This window comes from Phaenicophaeus curvirostris, chromosome 4 (genome assembly GCF_032191515.1).
Source record: "Phaenicophaeus curvirostris isolate KB17595 chromosome 4, BPBGC_Pcur_1.0, whole genome shotgun sequence".
Taxonomy (NCBI): domain Eukaryota; kingdom Metazoa; phylum Chordata; class Aves; order Cuculiformes; family Cuculidae; genus Phaenicophaeus; species Phaenicophaeus curvirostris.
Window position 1 is genome coordinate 54,598,676 of NC_091395.1, and position 25,557 is coordinate 54,624,232.

The 25,557-nt window shown below is 39.1% G+C and overlaps 1 protein-coding gene across 1 annotated transcript; it reads right to left on the reverse strand.

The window, feature by feature from the left end:
* Positions 1-1,724: 1,724 nt before the first annotated feature.
* Positions 1,725-23,701, reverse strand: PGM2 (phosphoglucomutase 2). Its single transcript, XM_069856160.1, has 14 exons — positions 23,599-23,701; positions 18,833-19,000; positions 18,037-18,143; positions 17,597-17,681; positions 16,314-16,397; positions 12,177-12,370; positions 10,850-11,039; positions 10,053-10,150; positions 7,426-7,606; positions 7,220-7,313; positions 6,246-6,375; positions 3,520-3,709; positions 2,840-2,973; positions 1,725-2,112 (listed from the first exon to the last, which is right to left on the reverse strand). The coding sequence occupies exons 1-14, from the start codon at positions 23,668-23,670 to the stop codon at positions 2,010-2,012; spliced, it is 1,830 nt and encodes a 609-aa protein (XP_069712261.1). The 5' UTR covers positions 23,671-23,701; the 3' UTR covers positions 1,725-2,009.
* Between the last annotated feature and the right edge of the window lie 1,856 nt (positions 23,702-25,557).

Sequence of the window (25,557 nt, forward strand, 5' to 3'; positions counted from 1 at the left end):
AGATTGTTGTCTTCATGTTCCCCCCACTCCCTTAAGGATGGTCTTGAAACCCCTCCCCATCTCAGTTCTAGATAATAAGGCATGAGTTTGATTTGGAAGTCTCAAAATACTTTCATGGACAAAAATAAGATGACAAATCCCAGTATTTAAAAAAATGGGTAATGTAGCCTTTGGATTTCATGAACGTAAAGTTGCTTTGATCAGAAAAGGAACGGGTTAATAGACTTTCCTGCCACAAGGTCAAGTGGAAGGGGAGTGGTGATCAACCTATCTTGGTGCCTTAAGAAGTCCTACTTTTCTTTTGAGATTCAGTTCAGATTTACGGCTTGCCAAATGCACTACTTTATCATATCTAACATGCATGAAAAAAGTCTGAACTACTATGTATTTATTTTAAGCCTTTAATTTTTTCATATCTTTTATTTTCAGAAGGAAAGGACAGTCAAAGTTAATACGTGCATAAATTTCAGGCAACATGACAAAGCTGATTGCACTGAAGTCAAGATTGAGATTCCCTTTACAGTTATTGCTACATTCAGTAGTCCCTAAAGTCCTGTTTTGGAGTATGGATTGTATTACTCAAGGCACCAAAAAACCATGTATCCATAAAAGAAAAAAACCTGTCATATTTGGTTTAGTATAACAGAAATGCAAACAGAAAAGTGAAAGGTGTGAACAACACTTTGTGCACAAACTAATAACCTATCTTTTTAGCTTTCTGTTCTAAAGGACTAAGGTTTGATTAACAGTATATTCCATTTCCTCAGTACCCTTCTTATTATTTTAATTTTCTATGCCACACAGATGGACCTCCAGATCAGTGATTCAGATACTGCACAGCCACGAAAAACTGATATGACACCCACAGAACGCAGGGACTACTCCCTTCCTTTAGAGTTTCGATGGTAACTCTAAAGCCTGTAAGGTAAAAGCAGGCATCCAGTGTTCTTCCTTTACCATCTTAGCTAACAAGGTAGCTGCTGTTTACTCAGCATGGAACGGCAAGTTTGTTTCTTTATGAATAATGTGCTAAATTTGACCTGTGCATGATCTGGCAACTAGTCATTGTCCATGAAATAACAGAAGTAATTCTGGCAAAAAGGTCTCTTTACCCAAGGGGCTGTTAGAACTACAGTGATATCCAAAACAAGTACTGAAAATGCGGAAAATCCTTGCATTAAAGTCAACTAGTGAGCTCCAAATAACCCTCTAAGGCTCTGCAAGCACAGGCAGCAGCATGCAATGAAGTGGAAACTTCTGCTCTATGTTAGATGTGGAGTTATGCACCAAGTCACAGCAGCATACAGTATGGCAGGCACCGAGATGGAGGCATGCACTGAACAAGTTATGTTTTGTTCAACTGAGGCAACAAAGGTGTTGTATTTAGATATATTATCATAATATGTTCATGGTATTAAGAGGCAGATCAGTACACTTAGTATCTCTGTTCTGGAATATGTTTAGCCCCACAGCAAACAGCTATTCAGCAGATTCATTGTGAATTTCTTGTTTATTTCGTCCAAAATCCCGAAGAAAAAAAAAATCACTATTTCTAAAACATTTGCCCCTGGTTTGTCAAAGTCTCACCATGTGCTTTCAGTACTTGTTGTTAACAGAAGAATTTGCTTTGCAACTCTAAACCTAGATAAAGATGCATAGCATTATCAGATTACACACACATAAAAGAAATAAATGTCCCCACAAATCAGGCTGCATTTCAGAAATCAGGATATTACTTATAATATTTAATTAAAACAAGTTTTGATTGAAATACATTTGCAGTCAACTTTTAGTTCATAAAGCTTTTAGTTCAACTATTGGGTTTTTTTGGTCCTTTAAGGGTAAAGATACTTTCCTTCCAAAATAAGATACTAGATCCAAGAGTACCCAAAATAACTCTTAATAAAAGCAGAAGTCTTTTTAGTCTGAGTTTTCAGATGTTTGGTCCTAAAAATCCATACTTCTTAAATAATGCTGCAAAAACCAATTAAGGTAGTAATCTTGCTATTTTATTCAGTCTTTCGTTGGAGATTATTTTTTTCTGGTTGAAAAAAGTGTTTTTCAAGAGCGTTGACCAATTCATCTAGTTCCTTCTTCAGCTGCTCAACATTGCTGAGAAACAAAATCCAAACAAATACGAAAACTGTTACAGTGGAGAAACTAAAAAGGACATTTTCATACTGAGGAATTTCTAAGTCTATTGCATTGTTTTAGACAAACATTTTCTATTAATACTAAAAGGATATTCACTTGATTTCTTATGGTAAGGCATTGATGTTCATTTCCAACTGATGTGTGTGAGGGCACTTAAGGCTATGGAGAAACATAAACCCACAATATTATCTAAAACAGAAATGTAGCTTTTATACTTGTTACAGTATTCTAAGATGAATTTTCATCTACGAGAAAATGTTATTTTCATTACAGAAGTTAATAACTGCTTTTCTTTAAGACTTTATAATTTCAAAGACTATCAGTCAAGGTTATAATTAGTAAACATAAAAGTGTTTAAAATACATAACTATATATAACTGTTCTAATGTAAGTTTTAAACAACCATGTATGTAAAAAGTGAGTGAAGATAGCTGTCATTTAAGGCAGAATGTTTTTCTTGTTTGGTTTTTTTTACTGAATGTGAAACTAAGTTTAAAGGAATTCTGGTGACAGTAAGAATATGTCAATAACTTTTGCAGATTTGAAGCTTTATGCAAATATATTTGCTAAAATAATGATTCTGGTAATACTGTTTAATCACAGAGAGCCCCTTACCTACCCAAATAATAGAAAAAAAGTCACACAGACCCTATTATATAGCATTTACTACTGTAAGTGACAATACCTGTTTCCAGGAGGTGCACAAAGTTCAGAATAGTATTTGATCTTTGGTTCAGTCCCACTGGTTCTCATTGTGGCCACTCCTCCATTAGCAAAAGTGAATGTTATCATTTGGCTACTTTTACTAGTGGGAAGTATCTAGAAATAGCAAGAAATATTTTAGAAGCATGAAAGTGACTATATTTAATGAATTCAAGACAAAACCTATGACTTTATATCATATTATATAACTAAAGGATCAGTTAAAATTAAGACTTGTTCTATGCGTGACTGCTAGGCCAGTTCATTTAAAGTCTACTCAACAGTATTACTGCAAATAAAAATTGCTCTGTGATGGTATTTCCCAGAAGGAAAAGACACATGGACTGTGGAAAACTAAAGAACCCAAAGCCACATGTCAGTAGACAGTTTTAATTTAAAACAAGATGGTGCAAGATTGCTGTAACAAGACAGTGAGATCTCCCACCTCGCTTTAAAGACTGTCACCTTGGAGAGAAAAAACACCACAAAACCAAACAAAAAATCCCAACCCTCCCCCTCCTCCCCAGCCTTCATTTCCTCCCACCAAGGCAACAACAACCATCTTCAATCTCACTTATGTTAAGACTCAGGATGTAACAATATTTAGAGTGTTTCTCCAAATACATATGTATAGGATTTATATATAATTTTAAAAATACTTACAGCTTTTTGATCTGGCTGGCTGCTGTCATACCCAGTAGTGAGATCCCTTATTCCAGACACTTTAAATCTACCACAAGATTTTGGGTATGTGTTTTTTCCATCAAAATTTCTAAGGTTGTCAAAAAGCTGTTGAATAACTTTAGGATCATGGCAGATGAAATATGAAGCTTTGGTAATATGGAAGCCGTATCTGTGAAGACACAATATTAATGAATTGAAGAAGCAATGTTCTTCTCTGAGTTGTACACCATACACATTATATAACCTTCTATAAAGCAAGAATCTATAAGCATGGTCACCCAATTGTAGCATCGGTTCACTACCTTAAAATTTTAAAAAGGCCTAAACAGCTTAATTGTTCCGTTTTCCATATCTCAAAGAAATTTCTGTGTGGACATCTCTTCCTTTTAATGACTTAAAATGAGAAAGTTTACAGCTAAACTAGAAGGAAAAAAGATGTCATTGTTGCCCTGAAGAGTTCTAACCATCATAGGAAGAGAACAGGCTGCATCTAAATAGCTTCCTTGTCTGGATTCCAAGAAGACAGTTTCTGAGTGAAACAAATTCCAGACAGTCTTTTCCAATCACATTTCAGAAGCTGCTCTCTAATTAATGCCTTTCTACTAAACCAAACTGTTCTGAACATTGTCTCTTCACCTTCTCTATTTGCTGCCAGGTAATATAATGCAGAATCTGCATCAAAGACCAATGACCTGCTAACACTGACTTTTCAAGACAGCATCTTGTCCAAAAACATACCGGCCTGTACTCATTGTTTAATTGAGCTCTTACTAAAGACCAACACTTGATAAACTATGCTTGACGCCAGGGAGACTCTGAAGGGCACCAGTCTTTTGTTAGTACTAGGATGTTCACATTAAAAACCTGAAATGCTCCCTAAATATGGTCATGTTCATAACAAAATGGACATCTTGAAGATCAATAGTTTTTAAATCAGTCTTGAGAATCCAGCAAGACAATTTACAAAACCTATCCTGTATTCAAAAGAAATTATGAGTCTGCTAGGACTGTGTCCTTTTCCTGATCTGCATTTACTTCTTTGAGAACAGGTCTCCCTTCTATACCTCCAAAATACAGAGTAGAGTTTCTTCTGCTTCAACAACAATTCCCAAGACAAATCTGACAAAGCATAAAAAGGTAAGGAGCAGAAGTCTGCAACTCCACACTAGCCACAAGCAAACAAATACCACACACACAAAACGACCTTCTAGAACAAAACAAGAAGCCCACCTCCAGTTCTAGTTATCAAGCATAAAATTAAAAACACATTTGTACCCTTCCCTGTATCTGTAGGTTTTCTACAAACAACAAATACATGCAGTGACATCTTACTTTGAAGTGTATCTACAGACTGTTTTCACGCTAACTAAGCTCTGACTTTGAGAATCTTCTTCAGTGGCTATGCACATGGCAGCACTGTGGTACAGCTGAGTTCTACTCGGGTAAATATTCTGTTTCTGAAGGAAATATGTAGCAGATGTTCAAAAAGCGTGACCTAGAGAAGGACAGTTCTTTGAATACATACTTTCAGATGCTAGTAATTAAGGGAATTCTCATGTCTGATGCTCTATTTGCAGTTCTAGGCATGAAACCCTCTTCCATGCATTTATATTACTGTTTACTTCTGCCATGTACAGTAGCTGATAAATCCCACAATTTATTTAAGCAATCTGTTAGCGAGCTTTTGCTGCTTGATTCCTTCTTAAAAAGTGGATGAAACAAGCATGGCTAACAATGCATGCAAATAAGAGATCTGAGAACTGAAAAACAAGCAGTACCAAGGCTGAAGTTTTCCACGTGTCTCTTTGCAGGTTCTGACACTCCTTCATTAGTGTCTATGAAACATGAAGAGGTGCAGAGTATCTGCCAGCCTGTGTTGCTCCCTCCTTTAAAACAAACAACTCAAAACCCCCACAAAAAAAACTTCCAAGCCCCGTGAAACCAACAGCTATCTTTGATTTCTGCAGGCCTTTGAACATATTAAACAAGAACAAAAGAAAAGCAGTGCCTCACAGAAAAAGCTCTCAGAGGAATACCCAGCTGTATGTAGCCAAGAGTTATGGCAAATCATGGTACTTCTGCATAATCAGCTCAAATCTCAGTATTCCAGAGCCAAAAGAGAAAGAACAACCAACATATACTATTAATCAAAAAAAAAGACAAAACAATATAATAAAAACCCTAACTTCAGAGCCAACTAGAATTAATTTAATCACAAGTAGCCCTGCAAGCAGGACAGAAGCAAGCTGGCTTCCATAAGGAGAGTAAATATGCCAAAGCTACTTAGACCCATTCAGCAATCAACGTTTGTGTGTGTCTGGCACATTTGAGCAGCAGGAGGCACTATGATCTCTACAACACAGCAATACTGCTGGCCAAAAACCAGGCCAGTCTTCCATAAAAGGACCCAAAAGCAGAAGCAAACAAAAATACCTCAAAAATCACATTAACTAATAGTAAATTAGTTAAGGCAATACTACTATTTCTGAAAATACCTCAAAATGGCATAAACCCAAGACATAAATATATTCAATGCTGATGAGGCAGAACATTCTAGAAGATTACTATTAATACAACTCTGCATTAATAGTACAATAACCAAATTTTTATTTCTTCATATACTACAGGTTGCTATTGAGTTCCTATTAACCTCAGTATGTGGAACGGAGAAAATCTGAAAATTTAACAGTTATAATCAAACTCACTCATCGTAGACAGCTTTCAGCTGCTGAGACAAAGACAAATTCCTGGTTGCCAAAAAGCTAGCCATCTCTGCAGTTATAACAGCAGCACTGACACCATCTTTGTCCAGAACAGCAGGACAGCACATATATCCTAAACAAAGAAAATAATATATATATATATATTTGGTATGTTTTTATGAGGAAATAAGATATGAGGGGGCATAATAAAATCAACTTATTTTAAAGAAGTGCACATTACCATAGTATAGACATTTTAGAGATAAATCAAAAGTGGAAAAAAATTATCTTCTAAACAGTGTTATTTTTATAAGCAAGGTGTTTAATGGAATTTCAAGACAGAGACAGATTTGTATCATATCAGCGCCAGATGCTCCTGAGTACTTTTGGAGCTCTCATGGAAAAGAAATGCCACACTGCAGGAACAATGCAAGTATAGCACTTTGCCTCAAATGTGATTACGCTTACGTGACTGCATATAGTAACACCGATAACTATGCATTAAATTAGTCACATTTTCTCTGGTGTTCAGGTACTGATATATTCAAGAAATATCACAACAGATTTACAACTTCCTTCTCACAAATTCATAGCTTTTATTCATGGCTGTCCAGTTTACAAGCATAACTTGGAGGAGTTTTTACTTTATTTTATTCACATTTAAAATAAGCTTAAACCTGTCAGCTAAACATACTCAACTTGAAGTCTGAAAACTGTGTGTTTGTTTTTATTAAATAGTTTATGCATGATCTGCAGCCTAACACAGCCACACTACCGAAGGTATATACACTTAGATAAGCAGAGATAAAAAGGATTAAACCCAGTAATATCATCATCCAAATGATGATTACATTACACACAGAAAATACACCCATTGTGTATTTCCATTATTATGGCACATTTACACTGCCATTTTTTGCAGCAGTCTGACTTCCACTACTTTACAGAATACTAAGACGTAGTATTCTTTTTCTTACCTATAGCCTCCTCAAATGCAAAAAGCACAGCTTTTCCCTGGTCCATGAGCTGTTTAGCACGGTTGCCCATCCACTTGAAACCTGTCAGTGTTTCCTACAGCAGTGAGAAGAAAAAAAAGACATTAAAAATAAAAGTAATGATACAAAGATATGACGCTGTGTAGGTAAGCAAATAAAAGAGCACGGAATAACATGTAACAACTTACCTCAAAGTGAAAACCTTCCTTTAGTGCAATTGCTCTCAGGATTTTGGAAGAGACAGTACTGGACAACATGTAGACATCTTTAATGGCACGGGTATCACTATTGTTATTTTTCCAGCATGTGAAGATCCACCAGCCTAAAAGAGCTCCCAGCTCATTTCCAGAAAACACTTTCCATTCACCACTGGATGGAGGGTGGGGAAGTAGAAAGTATATCAATTCAAAGGATAATACTGGAAAAAAATCCAATCTACTGGCTCTTTCATAATGAATACCAGCAAATAAAACCACTGCATCTGAGTTCCAAGTAACAACGTCATGTGTTCCATTAGAAGCAAATACAAAATTCCTCCCCCAAAGAATTCTGAAGTGGTTACCTTCCTCCTCCATCACATCTACCAGCTTTTGAGTTTATGCAACGATGAAATAGTGACACTTCCAGCGTATTTTAAAACAAAAATATTCAGCAGACAAATTATAAAAACAAAGATTAAGACAAGCACAGAGATATGAAACTACAGTTCTCAAGAGATCAGTATTTTTAGCTGACTCTGTGACAAACACCTTTTATTTAATCACAAATACACCAAGTGGTCATTAAGGAAGACAGGAAAACGAAAATCTCAAACAAGTTAAAAAAGATAAATATCGATGTACTGCTAGAACAAGAAAAAATGAAGGAAAATGGAAAGACAAATGTCAGAACTGCCAAAAATTTCCCAGTCACAAAATGGGACAAAGACACTGCCAAACTGACAAAACTCAAGACCTACAGAAACAGTACCTGTTGTGAAAGGGAAGCAGACTCAGCCTCCTGCATTTATTGGTGCCAACAGGCACAAAGCAACGCACAGCGACAACTTAGTGTAAGAGCGCTGAGAAAGCGCTCTAGCAGGAGTTTCTGTCAAAGAAGAAGTACAGATACTGTAGGAGCCTGTATTAATATTCAATTAGTATATGAACAGCTACAGAAATCTGAGAGAAGACCACAGGACTGAAAGTTAGGAGACAACTACGACTGGGTAAACATTCAGCAGAGGTAGCAAAATGAGAGCACCATGCTCTCAATGGTGATAAATACAATAAACTAATACCCCTTCTTCAAATCTCTGATAGTGACAAGTTTTTAGACAAAACCTAAAAGTGATTTTTGATCTTGTTTTAACCCATCATAAATAGCACACACCGAAGCTTTTTATGCTTTTTCCTCAAAGCTGAATTTCCAAATAGGCTGGCACAGGCGAAATATATTAAAATAAGGATATTCCAGCTAACACAGCCAGTTAGCCCATTCTTCTTCTAAAGGCAGAGAAGCCTCCTTAATTCATGCTGTGAGGCTAATGAGTCTAAAAAAGCCCCAAAATCCCCAAAGAAACACTGCCACCGATTTTCTGATGAGCAAATGGATATTTGCACTGTCTCCTTCTACTGGCTTTCTAGAATTCGCATATTGATACAGGTTCAAATATCTGTCACCCACTATCACTGAGTACATCTAACAGGTGCCCTTCTCATCATACCTTGGGTACCAACGACTGTTGCCATGCTTTTATGTCACACTTCTGTCTCTTGCATACAGAGAATTAATTTACAATACCTCTACTCCTGGCCCAGCAGTAGATTTTTGCTCTGCTCCTCTCTGAGCTGAAAACCTTGAAGTTTACTGGTACTAGAAAGACTCATGTTTTCTAACTGCTCAGATTAGTTTCTGCTTTATCAAGGTAGATAAAAGAAAAACACCACTATTTGCAAATACACCAAATACAGTACTTCAGCTTACTTTCATTCATTAAATATAACCACAATACAGAAATGCAAATAAGTGTAGGAGTACAGGATATCAGGGGTCATGAAGTAATAGGATGGCAATATTGAGTCAAAACTATCGATTAAATATGCCATATATATGAAAAATTTATGAGAAGCCCTTGTTCGAGCAAGTTTACCTTTTGTAATTCCATTCTTTGACAGGATGTACATAGATAAATACTGCATGTATAGCTGGTCCTTAAAGGAGAGCATACAAATGACTGTACAGAGAAGTACTGAACACTGAAAAAGCTTAAGGTGAAATGCAGGTATGTAACATTATGTGTAGAAGTTGGGAACTGAGCAAGGGTGGCTCAAATCATCTAATGATTTGTAAAATGTCTGGCTTAACAGTACTTGAGAAAGAAGGAACTCATATTAAAGAGCAGAGATGTTTCCTATTCCCGAAACTATCGGGGAACTAGATAGGCTCTCCTGCATATTCAAGTTATTATTTAATAAACATAATATGAAAGAACATTTATCAGTCTTCTGTGAAAAATTTCTAACCGAAAACCTACCTTTAAAAGGTATAGCACAGTCACAACAATTCACATGCTTCTGTGCGTACCTCAAGTAGAGCAAGCATCAAGTATTTATTCAGTATTCTGTACAGTGTCTAATATTAATTATTATTTCATCTACTGCTTCACCATGGCTTGCTTCATAGAGTGCTCTCACATATTAGTGTGTTTTCAGTTCAAAAACAACTAATGTGACTATTCCACCTTCTCTGCAACATAGGTTGCAAGAACCCCCCCCCAATAAGCTTAGCCTTTAAGTAAAATATGTAAATGGTTTGCATTTCTTTATTACCATACCTCTCTTGTTTCTCTGCCACTGCAAGTCGATCAGCATCAGGATCATTTGCTAAAATGATTTTTGCCCCATCTTTTTCAGCCAAAGCAAAAGACAACGTCTGGGAAAGTGGTAAGCAAAACCAAGTGAGTGTTAATATTACCAAATAATATTTTCACTTTCTCTATAGGTCTTAAATGTTTTTCCCAATTTATTTTATCTCAAAAATCCAAAATCATGATGCGTCTCTAGAAAAAAGTAAACTTCAAGCCTGGCAGCAGTAAAGCATAGATGGGATATTTAACTTCACCAACATCATTCCACTTCTGCAGCCCGAGTCAAGAGTTACTTAGGTTCAACAGGATCCTTCAATAACAAAGTGTAGCACAAATACTTGTAGCAGAAACTCTAACCACCTGTCAGAACTTCACCCACTCTCTCCCTGCATCTCATCAGAAGAATTTAGTTCTTGTATGTCAGATGCAAATTGCAGAAATTTTCCAAAACCAACTGTGAAGATTTTTTTATATTATATTGTATAGTTTTTCAGAAGGAACTACATTACTTTGTTCTATGTGCAGATGCTGCCCATTCTGTTAAAGGGCAGAAAAAAGTGGTTTACAGTTATAGCTAATTATTACCTTACTGTTTCAAAGAGAGTTATAAAATTCAATAAAAGGATACCAGCTAACTCAGAACTAAATGCAAGGCTATGAAAACAGAAACAAAACACACCTTCAACCCCTATTTATAGCCATGACACTGGCAGAAAGGAAACACTTTGAAACACATTGCAACTATCAAAAACCCACCTACTTACCAGAACACCTTTGCCTTCTTCAGGATTTGGATACTTCACTGTGGGAAATTCTGGATCAGGATCCTTCTGCTCCGGAACAGCAAAAGGAGGGCTAAGGTCAAATGCCTTAAAGGCCAACTGCACAAATTTATGACCCACACCATGCACAGAAGTATGAACAAATTTCAGGTTTGTTTCCTTGTTTATATTCCTGCAATAAAACAGATTAACAGTAAAGGTGAATATAGAAAAACATTCTGCACAAAACTGACTACATTTGGAAACAAGTATGACTGCATTACTGTTAAAATTATAAATCAAAGGAGGTCAGATTTTAAAAGTAATGGCTTGAAGATTGCCTTAGCCTCATTTTTCAGCGGTGAGACTCACTCTCGATATCTAACATCCTGGTATGTGCAAATCACTGGAATAAGAAAGACAGAACACTCTATGCACCCCAAAAGAGGCAAGCAGAAAACAAATAAAATTGACTAATAAGACTCTCTTCCTCTCCAGCTCTGGCATGGAAACCATCTCCAAAGACTGTGAATACAGTGAACCGACAGGAGCAGTGTGTCTTATCTGAGCACAATCATTTTTCTCAAGTACATCACTGAAAGCGTAGAACAACCTAAAGGCATGTAAACTCCTAGGGAGACATTGAACTCCTATTCTAAAAAAGAGCAGCATACCTCTTCACATAGCCCTTGCTCTTCAGTAATTTTGACATTGTTTTAAGTAAGAGTTAGAACACAGTTACTAGTGGTTAAAATTCTAATGTAAATAAGCAGATCTAACAGGCTGCTACTCATTGACTCTCCTTGTTAATCACAAAGAGAAACAGCCACTTGATTTTGTTGACTTAAGGTTTTACTGGGCAAGTAAACAGGAATACGCTTGCACAAGGTGCCCAAGGCCACCAGGAGAACATGCAAGACTAGAATGAGAGAGCAAGACCTCCTTCTTCCAGAACTAGCTTAGCAGCCAAGTTCACTTTCTCTCTTAGAAATCCACTCTAAGGCTTTTGGACCATCAGTGTCAGCTCATTTCCAGCTACACAAGACATCCCCAGTCTTGCTGTGGCATTTGGTTGTTGTGTGGTCATGCAAATACAATGAGATGATGTAATCAGAAACTATTCACTCCCTTTGCTAGGTTAAGACTTCTGTTAGACCAGCTTTATGAACTGGCTTACTAAATCACCACATATCTGCCTCTGCTACCACAAAGACAACAAGAAGGCACAGAAAGGGACTCATGGCCACCCTGATTTTCACCCATCTAAACTGCGTCGCTGATGCCCTAGGTGTAAAATTTTGTATTATTAAACAGAGTTAACGCCAGTTACCTGTGAAAGCACTGCTTTTGTATGTCTTTGAAATACTCCTTACTGACTGTGGCATATGGATCATGAAGTAGCAGGCTGTTGTCAATCAGTTTGTCATCCCAAGCCTGAGGCCATGGCTCTTGGTTCTCCTCAATAGCCTGAGAAATTCCTTTGTCATGAGGGGAAATGATCTGAGCACCATTTTCCCAGTAAACCTGAATAATAAATAAATTACAATAAATTAGGCTGAAGCATACCCAAGAGTACTCCCCTGTTCACATTATCAGTGTTTCCTCTCATATTACTATTACAAAAGCTCTTTAATTTTACCAGAAGCCATCAAAATCCATAGTGAAACACAAACCAAGACTCAGCTCATTTACTGAGAAGATTCAGCCTGTCTGCCAGCCTTGGGATTGACAACTTGCCCATGCCATTTCATGGGGCTTTTTTTCCAGATTTTTAGTTATAGTCATTATATATAGAAGAATCTTTAAGAGGAAAAAAGTGCTGAAAAGTGAAACATTTACCACACACACACACACAAAAAAGGGGAAAGGCACAAACATCCACGGCAGCAGTGCTGCTACAACAGCAAGCACAAATTCAACTACACTTCAAGAAGTTCATTACTTTAGTCTTCTCCTTTTTGCTGATTGTTTACATATCCAGGAAGAGGTGCATTTATTATGTTTTACTTTTTGAAAGTTGTTTACAGTTGTTGACATCACTGAAGCTTGGTGGGATGAAACCCATGACTGGAGTGTGGCTATCGATGGCTACAGACTGTTCAGAAGGGACTAACCAGGAAGGAAGGGTGGAGGCGTTGCCCTCTGTACCACAAAATAGATAGAGTGTGAAGAACGGTCTTTGAAGTAGCCACAAACAGTTTGAAAGCTTGTGGGTCAGAAAAAAAGACCGAGGCAGCAAAAAGGAACCTTGTAGTTGGTGTATATTACAGGTAACACGATCAAGCACAGCCTGCCAATGAAGTCTTCTTCCTACAGGAAGGTTTCACACTCGCAAGCTCTCGTCCTGCTGGCAGACTTCAACCACCCTGACATATGCTGGAAAAGTAGCAGGGCAAGCTTTAGTGCATTGAAGATAATTTCTTAACCCAGTCAACAGACACCCCCACCCGAGGGGATGCAATACTGGACCTGATGATCACCAATGCAAGTGAGCTCATCAGTGACATCAAGATTGGAGGCAGCCTGGCCTGCAGTGATCATGCAGTGGTGGAGTTCAAGGTCCTGGGGGATATGGGATAGGAGAAGTGTATAGTCGGGACCCTAAATTTCAGGAAAGCAGACTTTCAGCTCTTCATGGAGTTACTCAGTAGGACCTCCTGGATATGGTCCTTAGGGACAAGGGAGAAGAACAGAGCTGGCAAATATTTAAGGACGCTTTCTGTAAAGTGCAAGAGTGCTCAGTCCCCAAAAGTAGGAAACCAGGCAGGGAAGGGAAGAGACCAACATGGCTTAGTTTAGACCTGGTGGTCAAACTGAAGAGCAAGAGGGAACCGCACAGGCAGTGCAAGCACGGACAGGGAACCTGGGAAGAGTATAGGGACACTGCCCAGTTTTCTAGGGATGGAGTCAGGAAGACCAAGGTACAATTGGAGCTGAACTTGGCAAGGGAAGTGAAGACTAACAAGAAGGGCTTCTACAGGTACATCAGTCAGAAAAGGAAGGCTGAAGAAAGCATAACACTGATGGATGAAAATAGTGCCCTTATATCAACAGATGAAGAGAACGCTGAGGTGCTCAACAACTTTTTTGCCTCAGTCTTCATTGATAACTGCTCTCCTCACCCCTCCTGGGTCATGGGACAGCAAGATGGTGACCAGGGTGGTAAAGCCCCTCCCACTGTACAGGAGGATCAGGTTCATGACCACCTGAGGAACCTGAATGAGTCTACAGGACCTGATGAGATGCATCCCAGAGACCTGAGGGAACTGGCTGATGGGGTTGCTAAGCCACTGTCCATGATATTTGAAAAGTCATGGCAGTCAGGAAAAGTCCCTTGTGACAGGAAGAAGGGTAACATTGTGCCCATTTTTTAAAAAAGGGAGAAAAGACGACCCTGGGAACTACCAACTGTCAGCCTCACCTCTGTACCTGGGAAGATCATGGAACAGATCCTGCTAGAAGCTAGGCTAAAGCACATGGAGGACACGGAGGTGATTAATGCCAGCCAGCACGGCTTCACCAGGGGCAAGTCCTGTATGACCAACCTAGTGGCTTTCCATAATGGTGTAACCACATCAGTGGACACAGAAAAACCAAAACATGTGATCTATCTGGACTTCTCTAAAGCCTTTGACAGTCCCCCACAACATGCTTCTCTAAATCAGAGAGGTATAGATTTGATAGGTGGACTGTTCAGTGAATAAGAAATTTGTTGGATGGTCATATTCAGAGAGTAGTGGTCAACAGCTCAATGTCCAGATGGAGATCCGTGACAAGTGGTGGTCCTCAGGGGGCCTTACTGAGGCCAGTGCTGTCAAATATCTTCATCAATGATATAGACGGTGAGATTGACTGCACCCTCAGCAAGTTTGCAGTTGACACCAAGCTGAGTGGTGCAGTTGCCATGCTGAAAGGATGGGATGTCATCCAGAGGGACCTGGACAGGCTAGAGAAGTGCGCTTGTGTGAACTTCAAGACGTTCAACAAGACCTAAGTGCAAGGCCCTGCACCTGGGTCTGGGCAATCTGTGGCTTCAATACAGGATGGGGGATGATGTGATTGAGAGCAGCCCTGCAAAGGAAGACGTGGGGTACCAATTGATGAGAAGCTCAATATCAGCTGGCAGTGCATGCTCGCAGCCCAGAAGGTCAACCATATCCTGGGCTGCATCAAAAGAAGCGTGGCCAGCAGGTTGAGAGAGGTGATTCTGCCCCTCTATTCAGCTCTTGTGAGACTCCACCTGAACTATTGTGTCCAGTTCTGGAATCCTCTTAAGGAGAATATAGAACTGTTGGAACAGGTCCAGAGGAAGGCTATAAGGGTGGGTCAGAGGGATGGAGCACCTCTCATATAGGGACAGGCTGAGAGGGTTGGGGTTGTTCAGCCTGGAAAAGAGAAGGTTCTGAGGAAACCTCATAGCCATCTTCCAGTACCTGAAGGGGGCTACAAGAAAGCTGGGGAGGGACTTTTGCAAAGGGAAGACTTAGACTAGACATAGGGAGGAAATTCTTCACAATAAGGGTGGTGAGGCACTGGCATAAGTTGCCCAGGAAAGTGTTTAAGACCAGGCTGCATGGGGCCTTGAGCACACTGGTCTAGTGGGAAGTGTCCCTGTCCATGCCAGGGGGGTTGGAATTAGATTATCATTAAGGTCCCTTCCAACTCAAACCTTTCCATGATTCCTTGTACTGGTGGTTCATGGGCCACAAGTTTAAGGAAAGATACCAAACAGCACCTGGGCTATACACATATGTAGGCTAAATAATGAAACATTCAGAAAAAATTAAGCTTATTAAAAAAGTAATTGATAAAGCATCCAAACAAGCTGACAAGATCAATACATGAAACATTAAAAAAACGCATGAAGTTCTGGAGGAAGAGGCAGCAATGAATCATCCCTGCTAATGCCCTGTTGTCCCAAGTTCTCCCAACTCCCATTTTTTTATTTTGGAAACAGTCCCACTATGACTAGTCCAGCTATGGGATGTCTGGCAGACAGGCAGCTCCGCCATGTTTTTTTCAGTGGGAGATTTCTGTAGCAGAAAAAAGTCATACCCATAACTGTGTCACTTAGCAAGAGAGAAATATACTAAAAGAAATTAGTGGAATTTATTAAAAACATTTTTTACAAGCAACTCACCAGGTTTCACATATTTTTAATTCTCCCAGAGAGATCTTTTCAAGTCATGAATTGGAGTAATGATTAATGCTTTTGAAAAGATGTCAGTTACTATTTTAAAGTCTTCTGAAATATGCAATGGTATTAGTTATTCCTGCTTTTTACAGTGAAGATTTTAATTATATCATTAGTATAACATGCTACCAGCTTTAAACACATACATGCAGAGGAGGTCAAACTATCAATTTGGTCTACAACGTGATGGGAGCTATACACAATGGTAAAAGTGTCTCTGCGTGGAAATAAAAGTATTTGAGAAAAGCCAGAATACAGATCGCATAGAAATACCTTGTAACCGTTATCTTGTTTTGGATTATGAGATGCTGTAACCATAATTCCAGCACAAAGCTTCAGATGAGTCACTGTGTATGGCTGTAACAAGAAAAAGTTATCTGAAGTGGAATGTGCAAAATATTATATATTATTTATTCTTATGGATATGCAGTACTTCTATACTGCTGAACAAAAAGAAAGCCAGGACGTAATACCTGTGGACTGACTCTGTAAAGCATGAAACCCCGCGTAGCACAGCTTCAGCTCTTGCTTTTTCCTGTGCATTTTCCCCTTTATTTGTTTCTACTAGTGTTGTTTCAGACACTTTGTGGATCTTGAGAGTAGTGTTTTTATAGAAGGAAACAGAATGGATGTGTTGCCTACCATAGAATGACTTGAAGTCTTTAAGGGTGTAAGGTCTGTTGGGGTAATAGCAGAAGCCTACATAGGGTAGAGAATTACAAGTGGCACAGTCTCATCCATACTATCTCTTGAGAGCAGCACATGATGGAGCAACTACTCCACCATGGTTCAGAAGAGAATTGTTTGGAGAGGGCTCTGACAAATTAGACCCAACTTAAAAATAAAGCATTACTTGTGACCACAGGTCCAGTTTGAGCTTACTCCTGGCTCTTTATTTAATAACAAATGCAATAAACTGCAGTTCTGCAACACTACTTTAAGCTGTACTATGAATAATTTGACTCTAAATATACCAAAATTTGTATCAGTACAAGAATGCTACATACAAAGTCTTCAGCTGCTGTTTGCAGCACTAACCAGAGCAACTGGTATCAGGAGAAACTGTTGCTTTTAGTGCAAAGGTAGAGGTTTCTTTATTGCTCTAGAGCACTGACACCTAGTGATCAAGTGGCAAAAACGCCGACACATTCAACAACCCTCCAAGCATAACATCCCTGCACTCCAACCACCTGCTGTCTAAAAAGGCCACCAAAAGAAAAAAAAAATAAAAACCAACCAAACCAACTAAAAATCAAAAAACTAAACGTGTTTGTGTGTGTGTTACAGACTCAACAGCAATCTAGAAAAGATGAGATGTCTTCTACAAGATATCCGCCTGAAAGCAGGAATGAATTGAAACACATCCCACTGTTGCTAAGCTGCTTCTTTCTTTAGCTTTGGATGTTGTAAACTACATATAACTAAATATGTGTAGGACTAGCTACAGGTAGAGCTTAAAAAGTTAGAATTGGTTTGTCTTGTTTTCCTTAATGCAAATAATAATACAAGATATCTGACAGAATTTGTATATACAAAGATAAAATAGAGAAATCTACCACAAAAGGAGTTGGTGTTATATCAGAGAACAGATACACTGGAACTCCTTGACTGATGAAGGTATTAGCAGCAAGTCTGGCAAACCTAAACAGGAAGAAAAGATGACCAGGACATATATTTATTTTCTCACCAATTAGTTTCCTAGAATTCACAGCTTCCTCCCCAATTCAGTAAAAAAATCTAAACTAAAACCAAATAAAACATCATATAAATAAACCCCAAATTATTATACAGACCCAATCTAAATGTGTTCCCTCACTATTCCCGACAGACAAAGCACAACCCTGAGAACTACTTTGGCATTAACAGAATATAAAAATACTATAAATCCCTCACCTTAATTCACTCTACAGGAAGAAAAAATACACTTGAAGCAGAGACATAAAACTTTAAGGGATCAAATAAGACATCTACAAAACACTTAAAACCTAAAAAGTACCTTCTGCTACTCCCTCCACTGGAGAGATGGGCACGAGCATCAAAACCAATCACAACTCCTCTCTTTTTCAGGTCACTGAAATTCTTCTCAAGGTATCTGCAAAATCCCTGAAGACAACAACAAATCTACCTCATTAATCCAATCTTAATACTTAATTTAGCATTGCATTAAGATAATTGCTAAGATGTTGACATCTTAGAAAGGTGAAAGCACGCAACATCTCACTGAACTCAATTAAGGTTCACTTTATCTAGGACCAATAAACACTGAGAAATATCAGAAACCTTAAAATCAATGCAGTGAAGTTGGACCACACTTAAGCACTTTTCCAAAAATCAGAATCAACTCCTCAAAGAAATAGTTACCACAATTAGCCTGATTTGCCCATTTTGAGAAACACTTTATCTGCGTTAGGTCTCAAATGAGAAAGAGAAGAACTGCCCAATATTTCATTTTTGTAACTGAAAGCTCTCATTTTTTTTTAACTGAACCTTATCCTTAATAATGACACCTGTTACATCAGGACTAACGGATCCACATGAGCTTAACTGTGGCTGCGTATGAATTCAATTGCAAATCTAATACGGAAAATAATTTACTTTAAGGGCTTAACAGCTTCTCTCTGCATGTTTTCAGAGATCAGCACTGAGCTAATAATTATAATTTAAATGAATTCTGAAAACTAGAATAGCAAAAAACTTGTACTTCCATGGAATACTCATTTGTTTCTCATAAATGAGACCCTTTCGTTCTTATATACAACTAGGTAAGTGAGATAAAATGCTGAACACAGTACCTGAGTTGTCTGGATAATAGTCAAATCATTCATGTGGGAAATCCCTGCTCCCATGGCAGCTCTGAGCCCTGCTGTGCCAAACTCCATCCGTGAGCCAAAGTATTTCTGCAGTTCTCTGGCATTTCCTTCAGCAACCAGTTGCTTCACTATTGCAGAAGTTTTGGGATTCTGTAGACAGAAAATTCGGATAGTCTAGAAAAGGATTTGCTTGGTTTTGACTACCCTTAAGCTTCTTAACAGAACTGACTTTCTTTCTCACTCTCAGTACTGGGTTACTGCAGTATCACAACATCACACACCGCTTCAAGGACAACAGAGCTCCTGATACATCCCCATAATTTTAAGTCACTACAATCTCAAGTATAACTTATTTCAGCTTTATCTCCTTACGTGAACGTGCTGCCTTCATGACAGCATACATATCACGTTTTGGGAAGTGAAAAGACTTCCAAGATGTCTATTTTAATATTTTCTTGTTTTAAAAACAAACCAAAACAAAAACAAACAACAAAAGCACCTTTATAATTCAGAGAATTTTTGTCATCACCATAATTACTCTAAACACATAAGAAAGTAAGTTAAGCTGATGATTAAGAAATATTTGTTACTTTCATAGTGCTATAAGTAGAGTCTTGGGACTCTGCCTAACAGCAGAGGCAGCAGCAGCAAAACTATGCAGATTGGTCAGAAAAGAAAGATGACAATTTGCAGGTAAAAATAAGGATGGCCCTTAGGATGAAAGCCTAGCAACTACAGCTGAATTCTTGAATACAATGACTGTGCAGAATGGCAGTGGAAAGGCTGTGTCAGGCTGCTTGCAAACAGTGAGGAGTTTCCAAGTCTCGCTGTTTTTCTTGGTGTATTGCTTCCTTTGACTCTTTGTTTCCAGACTTAGGAACCAGCAGAATCCTGTATGCCCCAAAATCTCAATCTTAGTAACACAGGATTTGTGAAGTTTAATAACTGATTTCTTGAAAACTAATGAGCCAGCAGGACAGATGGCACACTCCAGCCCCTAGGCAACAGGGTTATGTGGAGAGGCAGTATCCGCTGCAGGTTACTCTCTGGATGATTACACATATTTTACACTCTTGTACAAAGATTATAATTTCCAAATGGACATAAGCTTTGATTTCTGCCTCATAAAAGTCACAGATTTTACTGTTTCTTGAATTACCTAAATATGCTTACATCCAGGCAAATACATATTTTCTGCAGCTCCAGAAAATGCTGCAGAACATGTGAGTGAACTTGCATACAAAGGTGTAAGCATGCCGCACACCAAACTCAGATCAGGGTCTGGATGCCCTAATCATTGACCTGTGCACCTACTGCTGCAGGACAAACACAATAGTTTAAATACTCAAAAACCTAAAGAACCCTTGGTGCTAGCAAGCAAACCATAATGCCAAATAAACTAAATACAATTTAAAAAAATAAAATCAATAAGCAATTAGGTACCCCAGAATTACTGACTTCCAGTTTAGGAATTACCAATTCACCAGTCCAAGAACATTGTAACTGAGACTTCCTTCTAGGACTCTCAACATAATTCTGTATTATTATAGAGTAGCTATATTGTATGATTATTATACCATAATAACATAAAATAATATAGGCCAGCATAACTACTCTATGTTTATGCAGCTTAAAAGCTGGCCTGAACTTTTTGCTTTAACACCCAGCCTGTGTCTCATGGGTAAAGCCTGTACACCACCTTTTGCATCAGGCTTTGTACACTGACTACTCACTTTTTTTTCCCTCTGCACAACCTTTGTTCCAATGGTGCAAAGCCCAGACCATTGGAACAAATGGTAAGATAACCAGCATCTCCCTAGGCAGATGCTGCACATGTTTCTATAGGTGTTGGGCAGACTAGAAGCTGAAATTCCAATGCAGAATGGCATCTTGACACTAAGATCATACTGTAGGTCTCAAAATCAAAGAGATTTTTGTTTGTAATTGCTGTTAGAGGCATTTCCCAGGTTTGGTATCTACTGAGAAGCTGTAAGTTTCCTCTAGTTTTCCAGGTCTGGCTAAATGGCTGTAACTATCCAGGTGACTCCCTGAGTTTCGGAGTTTCAGTCCACATGATTTGCTATAGAAAACCCAACTGCATCAATTCAGTTGTTTGGGTTGTTCCCTCCCACCACACACACACTCTCTCTAAAAAGTAATGGTAAAAGCCAGGCCCAAGTCTGTTTAATATAGCAGAAGGATTTTTCCTGAATTACTGCTATACTTGTTTATGACTACATTCTCCTAAGAATCTCTCTCTTTTTTTTTTTTTTTTTGCACTAGACAGTCAACTGCTCCCATGTTGTTTCAATTTTAGGAATGTTATGATGCCATTGCATACAGCTAAGGAAAACAACTAAACTTTCTGTAAGCAGAAGAAAAGGCCAAAATCAAATCCTCACAGTATCTTTATTAAAAAAGGGCTCAATTGTGTCAGAAGGATGAAGTGCTGCTTTTATCCTTCCTCACTGGTTCCTTCAGGTCACACTTTCTCTGTTCTCCAACCAGACTGGATGCGAGTATGAGAACACCAATTTCTGTGAATACAGTGGCAGCTGTTTTCATACAAAGTTAATATGCAGTAGTGCAGTTTGCTTTAACATCATCTGTAACATACGTTACCTAACTTAATCTAAAAGAAGGCTTCAATGAGGTTTTGTCAGTGCAGGAGTCCCCCAAGGCTTTTAAAGTAGACCTACACTTACAGACTAAACACATTTTATTTTCAACAAAAGCAGAAGCTACCCTCTATCAATAATTTTATGAATGATAATAGAATGAATAAAAAATATGCTACTTCTGTAATGAATACATATAGCCCGGTAACATGCTCAGTAATTATCATCTAGACAGAAACTTCCTATTAAGTCAGTAGACATATGGGATTCCTCTTGCAAACTATTATTCTGGAAGAAGCTTGCAGCTCATCACCATTAAATATTAACCTATCTGTGCACGTCAAAAAGAAAACTTTTTTTTTACTATCAAGAGTAAATGGACAAGGGTTATATTAGATTTATGTATTACTCAATACAAACATGTAAAATCCCCGTCAGAAATGAAAATGCCTCATGGTTTTTGAGCAATCACCAATGGATATTGCACACCAATCAATTATTACCATGTCAAAGGCACAATTGTTAACAAACAGCTAACCTTTCAAAAGAAAAGATACTGCAAGGGATGCCGATTTCCAGAGCATTTCCCAATAATCAGAGTAACCAATTGAAAACAAAATGATTGCACAGATGATAGGAATATAACTAATTTTAGTCAGGGAAGAAATGGAAATAAGAGGCCCTTTAAAACTGGACTTCTCTCAAAGTCAATTAAACTGGAAAAAAAAACAAGACACAAAAGGTTATTGTCATTTGACATGATACGCTATCATTTCTGAAAGAAGGGCTCATTTGGCACTGCATTTTCATTAATAACAACAGCTGGCTAACTGATCAGTTATCAAGGGAAATGATCTTTAATGAAGAATCATTGCAAACTTGAGGTACTTTTAACAATGTCCTTTAGAATGTGGAAATAATTTGAAAAAAAAATTTGTTTTCATTGATAACTTTGAATAAGCAGAAAAGCCCTTACAAAAAAAATATCTAGGTTATGCAATATATGGTGCTGAGCTCAGGGCACTCAAAAAACTGTCTGAAGAGGACAGTGGTCATTGTGTTCCAACACAGCCAAATGAACACACTTCATATACAGGGACAAAAAAATTGCAAACCACAGGTACCAAATACAGGCCTACATATCAGTGGGAACTGCAGCAGCAACTACGTAAGCATTTCCAGACTACAACTATGGCAACTATGGCAAGATATTTCTTTAGACGTGTAGAATATAGAAATACCCAGATGGCTTCTGCCTATAATGCTGTCAAGACCAAAACTGAAAACACAAAAGGTAAGTCTTAAGATGCCTAAGCACCTTAACAAGAAGGGAAATAACACATGCTGAAGTGTTCTAAGCAGTAACAGACAGAGGGAGAAAAAACATGAAATCAGGCAACACTGAAGATTCAGGAGTTATTGTATCAACAGCGGTGGTCACTAAGCACTGGATGACAGTACCAGGAAAACAGAAAGATGGGTTTTTTTTCACTAGTCTTGAGGAAAGATCACTGATAGGGCCAGATCTACAGTCCAATGCATGCCAGAACCCCTCTTGAGTCTAGAGAGATATAAGTCTATATGACAAATACGGCCTCTGTTTATTCCTATATTTCACAAAAGCTATCTTCACACATTTAAAAACAGAATGTTCATACTTTGAATGTTCTTTCACTAACTAAATTACACTGTCCTCAATATGTTATTGTACTGCGTGCCACAAAAAATTAACACTGTGTTATCACAGAATCATAGAATAGTTCGGGTTAGAAGGGAACTTAAATATCACCTAACTCCAACGCCCCTGCCCATGGCAGGGACACCTCCCACCGGACCAGGCTGCTCAAGGCCCCATCCAACCTGGCCTTGAACACCTCCAGGATGGGGCAGCCACAGCTTCCCTGGGCAACCTGTGCCAGCGCCTCACTATCCTCATCGTGGAGAATTTCTTCCTCGTGTCTAGTCTAAATCTGCCCCTGCAGTTCAAAGCCGTTCCCCCTCGTCCTGCCCGTCCCCGCCCTTGTAAAGAGCCACCGCCCAGCTCTCCCGCAGCCCCGTGCGGGGCGGGGGCCGCTCCCCTCCCGCCGTCCCCGCGGGGAAGAGAGGCCGCGGGGGCCCCGCCGTGCTCACCCTGTCCCACAGCAGCCACCGCTCGGCCGCGCCGCGCAGCGCCTCATCTCCGGCCGAGCCCCGCGCCGCCATCCCGCCGCCCGCCCGGCTCCAGCTCCGGCTCCTGCCCAGCGACAGCGACACCGCCCCCGGCTCCTCCCGCCCGCAGGGACCGCCCCGCTCCGGCCCCTCCGCCGCGCTTCCACCCTGCCCCGCCCAAATTTCAAATGCAAGACAGCTGTCTGTTGCAAGGTTTCATAGTGACATTAAAATCAGTCCTTGGAAAGTAATAAAATGCCTATAAGTGAGAATTTTTTTCTGCAACCAGCCCTTGTGTCGCTGCAGTGAATCGATGGAGATCACTCCCGCACGTTGCCCAGCCCTGATAAAGAGTGCTTGGTTTCTAAAACTCCAAAACGAGTCATAGAGAGTTTATTTGACAGCAATTTTTTAAGAGCAAAGAAGCTGGTGAAGGGGCTGGAGAACAAGTCTTACGAGGAGCGGCTGAGGGAACTGGGGTTGTTTAGCCTGGAGAAGAGGAGGCTGAGGGGAGACCTCATTGCTCTCTACAACTACCTGAAAGGACGTTGTAGAGCCGAGGGTGCTGGCCTCTTCTCCCAAGTGACAGGGGACAGGACAAGAGGGAATGGCCTCAAGCTCCACCAGGGGAGGTTTAGGCTGGACATTAGGAAAAAGTTTTTCACAGAAAGGGTCATTGGGCACTGGCAGAGGCTGCCCAGGAAGGTGGTTGAGTCACCTTCCCTGGAGGGGTTTAAAAGATGGGTAGACGGGGTGCTAAGGGACATGGTTTAGTGGTTGATAGGAATGGTTGAACTACCCTACCCCAGCTGCTGCCTCCCACAGACGAAACCACTGTTTTTAGGAGTGTTAACTTCTCATAGGCATTGGAATAAAGCTACTTAAATTTCTCGATGAAGTCAATATAAATGAGGGACAATCAATCTCTGAGAAGCCTTGATTTATAAACAATGTACAACCATGAAGTCACATACTTAAAGCATTAGATGCATATATGTCATTTTTGTTTATTTTCTACTGCCTGTAATGAAAGGGACAAAGTACCCTTTTGGGCATCCTAGCAACAGTGTGGCCAGTCATTCCCATAATAAAAATATGAAAAAAATTGCATTCACCCAGAGGTAAAGGGGGAACATCCTGGAGAAATTTGGTTTCTAGCTTCCTTTGTTGCCATATCCCGTACACTCTAGAACAAGCTGGAATTCTGCACAAACCAAGCAGTGTACAAGGGGGAATATTTCAGTGAGTTGACCTATAAATGTTTGGGTTTTTTTTTTTAAATTGTTTGATCTCATACTTCAGGATTTGATATGATTTCTGTTTCTCTTTCAATTGCCAACCAGTCAAGCACAGAAAATCCTTTATGGAAGTCACAGTGCTCTACTTCTGCTACCTCTGTGTAAGCACACAGCATCCCAGCCTTGCATCACTGCCCCTTCAGAAGGATTACCCAGGTGAATCCTGTATGATTCCTATTCAGTGCTGTTAGAAGTAGGCTAACTCCATTTCCACTACTGGGGGCTAAAACTCACATTCCTAAAAAGAGCTTATTCAGTGTTGTTAATATGTTATTCGTGTTGAAGAATGCTTTTTGTTTATTTGTGAATACATCTTCTGTTGGAGCTGCTAATTATCAGCTGAAACAGATTATTTCTACGTGTTATCATTTATACACTAAACCACATATTAATGGCACATATGACTAATAGAACAAAGAGTACTAATTGAGTACATTTTTATAGAAATAATGGCTTGTAGAGATATCTGGAAACCTTTCAAAATTCATTAGTATGTTACCAGAATGCATGAGAACAAGAGAAACGCTACGCATTGTTTGTGAAGATGTTAATGAATAGCCTTCTTCATTACTGATCAGTAAACATAACAGTTAAGATACCCTTTTGGAAAAACTCTGAGATGAAAGATCAGTGGACTGAAGAG